The following is a 6,533-nucleotide window of genomic DNA, read 5'->3' as shown; positions in this document are numbered from 1 at the left end:
TCTTTGTCTGCATCAGGCTGTATTTCTCTCTGCCTTGTTCTGTGTGCTTGTGGCTACAGTTATAGCCACAGCCACACCTGTCTCACTCATTCGATTGCTTTTACTGAAATAGATGTGAAAAATGACTTTCTTAGTACTCAGTGTCTGTGTCCAGCTCCACATTTTCCATTCCTGGTGAGCTTGGGAGGAAAAGAGATTGGTTATAAGAACACATCATGAGATGAGGCTACCTTTTACAGGGTTCTCTCAGTAGAGAATCTCAATTTTGGCTGCACCTTAGAATCACCTGGGGAGCTTTTTAAACTCCCAAGGCCTAGGCCATGCCTCAGACCAATCAAATAAGAATCTCTGGAGAGGGATGCATACATTGGTATTTTTCTAAAAGGCTTCCCAAGATGATCCCAAAGTGCAGCTAAGGTTGAAAGCCATTGTCCCAAGAATATCTATTCCCCTCTCTCTGTAAGCTGAAAAAGACAATATTTTTCCATCAGTGATGCTGAGTTAGAAATGATTGGGGTTTTCTTTTTAAGCACTGTCTACCTGATTCATCCATCTACCTATGCATCCATCCATCAATCCATCCATCAGTCACATATTTTATTGAGTGTCCGCTATGATGTGCTAAGGGCAGTGCTGGGTGTTTATTATTGGGCAAGACAAGGTCCTCTCTTCAGGATGCTAAAAACTAGACAAGGGGATCAGCCAAATAGACGGGAGATGCCAATGACTTGTGGTGAGGGATGTGACTAAGCCCAGGGCGCTAGAGACAGAGAAGAGGGGGCTTCTATCTCAAGAGGAGCAACAGGGCTTCCCAGAGGAAGTGGTATTCAAGCTGAGCCTTGAAGATCCAGAAGGATTTGGCCAGGCGAAGAGGTGGGTGTGACAGAGGAAGAAGCATCAGCAAGAAGAGAATGGAAATCCGAGCCACCACCGTGAGTAGCTGAGGTGACTGAGCACAGAGCAGGAAGCCCTGAGGTACCAGGTGGAAGAGGCCAGCAGAGCCACATCACAGGGGCCTCAGGGGTCCTGTCGGGGTTTGGAACTCATCCCAAGGGCAGTGGGAAACCTTGGGAGAGTTTTCCTCAGGGGAGTAGTCAAACCATATTCACTCCAAGTCGACCCTCAGGCTTAGCTGTAGTGGAAGCAGGAGTTTGGCTGCCCTTCTGAAAAAAGATTAGCCCCGCCAATCTCTTACTGGTAAGGGTGACAGAGAAAGGATGTGTGTTCTTAACTGCTGTGACCCCCATCTCAGTGGTGACTTTGGATGTACCCTCAAGACCTCCTGGAAAATGCCCTAGATCCCTTGGGAACAGCCAGCCACCCCTGCTAGATAACCCAACTTGTTCCTTGTTCTTTCTGGGTCTGAGGCAGAGGGGAAGGAGCTCAAATCTGGGGGCTCCGTCAGGACCCACCTTCAGCTTCTCCATTACTAACCATCTCTGTACCATCAGGGCAGACAATTCACACCTTTTGGAACCTTGTTTCCTCATCTGTGAGATGGGGATGTTTGTGGCTTTTTTGCCACTGAGTCTTCATGAGGCTGGACTTCCAGGTGGCACTCGTGGTAAAGAACCCGCCTGCTAACGCAAGAGATATAAGAGACACAGTTTTGATCCCTAGGTCTGGAAGATCGCCTGGCGGAGGGCATGACAACTCATTCCAGTATTCTTGCCTGGAGAATCTCATGCACAGAGGAGCCTGGGGGGGGTCGCAAAGAGTCGGACAGGACTGAAGCGACTTAGTGCACACACATGCAAATAGCGATGCTTTCCCTGCCTTCATCTTCTGGGGCACCTGGTCTCCTCCTCCTCGACTCCAGGGCTTTGCTTCTATTGTAACACCAAGGACCAAGGGGCCAAAGGAATCAGAAGTCCTCAGCCTCCACCTCCTTGGCCTCCTGCAAAACGGAATAGCAATCTCTCCCAACCATCGCTTCCTCAGCCACAGCCTCCAGCTAACCTTGAACCAGGCTGTGCCCAGCTATCCTTAAAGGACTATATATATATTATATACATATATATAGTATGCTATTATATATAGTGTGTATATATATATAGTGTGTGTATATATATATATATGTTTGTAGGAACCGAGCAGGTCTAATTATTCTAACTCTGCATGCTAGACTGGAACTACATGGAAATCTTTCAAATCCCAGCGTCTCTGCCCCCTACTGCCCACTACTAATACCCCTGATTATATTCAGAGCCAGTGCAGTTACAGAATCCTTTCATGCCCTCTGGCTCCCATTTAGATCTCTCAGAATAAAAGCCCTTATTTTGAAAATGGCCTGCACGGTCCCCCACAGCTCCAGACCCTGCACTGCTCACTGACCTCAGCGCCTGCTGTTCTTTGCCTAGCTCATTCCATTACAGTCACACCCACCTCCCTGCTGCCAAGCACACTCTCACCCCAGGGCCTTTGCATCTGCTGTTCCTTCAGTTGGAATGCTCTTCCCCAAATATCTGCAGACCCTTTCCCTCACTTTCTCCAGGGTCCTGCTTTTCTACCTTGTGTGAAATGGTAACCCTCACCCCCAGCATTCCCTATTCCCCTCCACTCTTTTCTTCATAGAGCTTATCAACAACCGACACATATTGAGTCTTCTATTTGTTATCTCCTCTACTATCCACTGGAATATAATTTCCATGAGGTCAGAGTAGAGATTGTTCAGTCATATCCTGAGCAGCAGAAACAGCATCTGGCATGTAGCAGGTGTTGGATAAATATCTGTTGAATGAGTGAATGCCTAAACAAACCATTACCTCATTCGAAACACGCAATGGCCCATTTGACAGATGAAAAGTCCTAGCGCTCAAGGTCCCATCCATGCTCACACAGGGAGTAAAGACGAAGCTGGCCTTGGCCTCAGGCTGTCCTTCAGTCCGCTCACCGGCACATTCCTCTGCTGGCCAGAGATTTTCATACCATCGGGATTTCCCCTGACCTTTAGCCCAAGAGGAAATGATATTGCAACTGGAAGAATACCCAGAGGGCTGGGAGCTGGCAGCGAAGTCCCCAGCAGCTGCAGGGAGCGTGTGATTGGATTCGGAGTTGGCCAGAAAGGCAGCGGACAGCAGAATGAAGGCACGCAAAAATATCCGCGTGCGCCTGGGCCGCCGCCCGCGTCAGTCACCAGAGGGAAAGAGGTGGTCTGCGAGTCAGGAGTTGGGATTCTGGAACAGCCGAGCAGTCTATCGGGGTTGTCCGGGGCCAGGGCATTAGGTTCCATGTTTAGGACCCTTCTTCGGGCAGCACTGGAAGCCTGTGACCTCTGGGACACAGGAAACATCATTGAGCTTGTGACCAGGAAACTGTCTTGAGCCCTCGGCTTCCCTTATGGGCTGGCAACCCCAGGCTGATCATTTTGTCTCAGTTTTCTCCTCTGTAAAATGGGGTTACACTTCTGCCATGGAGTTTTTTAAGCAAAGTCAAAGGGGAGATGGGGAAACTTCTTTGTAAGCTGAACTTTTCTAAACAAATGCAAGAAGAAATAATTTTGCACCAGTAGCTTGTTCTGTAGAGGTTTTGATGTGGTTTCATAGTCTCCTGGACACAGGATTTGTCCTTAAATCTGCTTTGGGGTATCCTGACCCACCCAACTGCTCAACCACTGAATGCGGGAGACACTGGGGGCCCCTCTCAGCCCCTCATGTCTAAGCCATCAGCCTCTCCTGTTGCTCTGCCTCCAATTCTTAATGTATTCCTGATATCCCTGTGGATCCAGCCTCCCTGCCTGCCTAACATGGTCAACACCTCGACACCACATGCCCATTCCCAAACTAGTGTCTTTTCCAGATCCTCCTTCTGCTGGGATGCGCTGGCCCGGATCTCCATGTGGCCGGCTCCTTGTCTTCCAAGTCTCAACCCAAATGTCATCTCCCTGAAGGGCCTTCTCTAACCACTTTCTAAGGCTGCTCCAGTCCACTTTATCACATGCTGCATTCGGTCTTCAGAGCATTTTCTGAACCTGCAATCATATCCTTTATTTTCTTACCTACCATGTATCGTCCAGCCGCCCATTTGGAACTGATGCACCACCTGTCTTGTTCACTGCTGGATTCCTGCTCCCTGGGGCTGTATCTGGTTCACAGTAGGTCTAATAGTGGACAATGATAGACCATCTTCCTGGTGGGTCAGGTGGGAACCTGGTTTCCAGATGATACTAGCAAATGAGATTGTACATCACTGCTCTTGACTGAGGCAGTGTCTGCAGAGTCTGATTTATAAAGTAAACAGGGAAATTTCTAAAAGGAGACTCATCCCAAAGAGGAAGCCAGGTTACCTAAGTTTAAGCCGAGGCAGCAGCCACTGTCACATCACACAGTCAGGAGCAGCGCTGGTGATGTTTCCCTGCATCCCACACCAGGGGCTTTAGAAGCAGAGACCATACTTTGTGTACTGGGCTTTCTCAGGGAGGCGAGGGTGAAGAAGCTGTCGATAGTATTCATCTGTTCACTTTGTATATTTCACTCCAAGTACCCTGAACTGATTGAGGAAAGGCTACTTTATTAATAATCTGTGTACTATGTGCATGGTTATAAGAAAGCAAGTTCTTTTTTAGCTTCAGCATTGAGAACAGCACCAACCTCCCCCCCCCCCCACCCCCCTCCTCCGCACGTGGTAGGAGCCTGGATATCCTTTGTTAAACAAATCTTTGGGGACTTCCCCTGGTGGTCTTGTGGTTAAGAATTTGCCTTGTAATGCATGAGTCAGGGCACTAAGATCCCCACATGCCACGCAGCAACTAAGCCTAAGCACTCCGGAGCCCTTGCACCACACCTAGACAGTCCATGCACCACAATGAAAGATCCCACACGACTCGAATAAGACCAGAAGCATCTGAATGAATAAATATTTAAAAGAAAAAAAAACCAAAAAACCCCCCACATACCTTTACTGATCCACTGGTGATTCTGATTGTTACCCAGGAGACCAGGTTTGTCCCCTCATTCATGGTGCTGATGCAAAGGCCAGTATGTCCTCACGTGTCTCTTCTTTGTTCCTTTAGGTGGGCTTGGAGAGCAGCCATCTGGGAGCTGGCTGAATGCTACAGCCACGAATGCCAGCAACGAGGAAACCAGAGAGGGTAATGTGAGACCCCACCAGGCCTGGGGGTATTTTTTCTTTCAGTTGTTGTAAATTTCACATAAACATAAGATTTTTAGCCATTTTAACGTGTCCCATTTCATGGCATTAATTACCTATACAGTGCTGTGCCACCGTCACCACTATCTGGTTCCTGCCACTCCCCGTGTCTCTCCTGCCTCCCTGATGCCAGCTTTGGGAACCTCATGTGTGTTAGTGGCTGTGCCACATCTGACCCTTTGTGACCCCATGGACTGTACCCGCCAGCCTCCTCTGTCCATGGAATTCTCCAGGCAAGAATACTGGAGTGGGTAGCCATTCCCTTCTCCAGGGGATCTTCCTAACCCAGGGATCGAACCCGGGTCTCCTGCCTTGCAAGTGGATTCTTTACCATCTGAGCCACCAGGGAAGCCCTTTGGGAACCTTGTCTTGTACCTTTTACTTTCAACCTTAGTGGACTAGAAGCAGCAAAGGCTGTGGGTGAGAGAGCGAGTCCTCTGGTTGAGTGAGGTGGGCCGGTTGCCAGAGAAAGGTATAAGGATGGTTTGGTCGCTCGGGGACTGGATGACCTCCAGTTAAACCCTACAGTCTGGACTTGATTTTTCTCTTTGGTGCTTGGCTGGTGAGCTGAGGGCCCCAAGAATCAAGAGGTGGCATGATGAGGCTATGGGCACTGGAGGTCTTACAGAATGAATGGGCCGGAGAGGCAAGGAAGGAAAATAAAGCTGGAGTTGGGGCTGGGGAGGCAGGTGTAGAGACCCCTGTGGGCTTCTCTGGGGGCGGGGGTGCTGTGGGAGTGGCTGGCTGTGGGCAGGGCCACTGTCAGCAGGGGTCTGCCTGGAGGTACCACCTCCACCTGTCTGCACACCAGCGCCCAGATGTGCATGTGCTCTAAGAGATTCTAGCCTGGAGATTACAGGAGGCGCCTCACTGCAAGCATCTCACTTTGGATGAAGTTTTTCCTGTTCAGAAAGTGTGCTGGAGGAGAAAGGCTGCTGGGCTTGTTTCTGGCCTGCATCCTGCAGGAATCAGGGCTGTTGTCGAGAGTAGCATGTCTTCTACATAAAATCAACACAGAGCAAAGGGAATCATTTAAAATGCTAGAATCCTATGTTTTAGGGATGCCTCTGTAGAGATGACTGCAGCCATGAGATTAAAAGACGCTTACTCCTTGGAAGGAAAGTTATGACCAGTCTAGATAGCATATTCAAAAGCAGAGACATTACTTTGCCAACAAAGGTCTGTCTAGTCAAGGCTATGGTTTTTCCAGTGGTCATGTATGGATGTGAGAGTTGGACTGTGAAGAAGGCTGAGCGCCGAAGAATTGATGCTTTTGAACTGTGGTGTTGGAGAAGAGTCTTGAGAGTCCCTTGGACTGCAAGGAGATCCAACCAGTCCATTCTGAAGGAGATCAGCCCTGGGATTTCTTTGGAAGGAATGATGCT

General features: G+C 49.1%; 1 protein-coding gene across 1 annotated transcript in view; it reads left to right on the top strand.

The window, feature by feature from the left end:
* The window catches only part of TLL2 (tolloid-like 2), a 142,016-nt gene that overhangs the window by 61,294 nt on the left and 74,189 nt on the right, over positions 1–6,533 (top strand). Inside the window, exon 3 of the mRNA XM_010833035.1 lies at positions 5,012–5,089. Coding sequence (XP_010831337.1) covers positions 5,012–5,089 — 78 coding nt within the window. The remainder of the gene's footprint in view (positions 1–5,011; positions 5,090–6,533) is intronic.

Source organism: Bison bison, unplaced genomic scaffold, assembly GCF_000754665.1.
Source record: "Bison bison bison isolate TAMUID 2011002044 unplaced genomic scaffold, Bison_UMD1.0 scf7180017862979, whole genome shotgun sequence".
In the NCBI taxonomy this organism is placed as follows: domain Eukaryota; kingdom Metazoa; phylum Chordata; class Mammalia; order Artiodactyla; family Bovidae; genus Bison; species Bison bison.
This window is presented reverse-complemented; position numbering and strand designations above follow the sequence as displayed.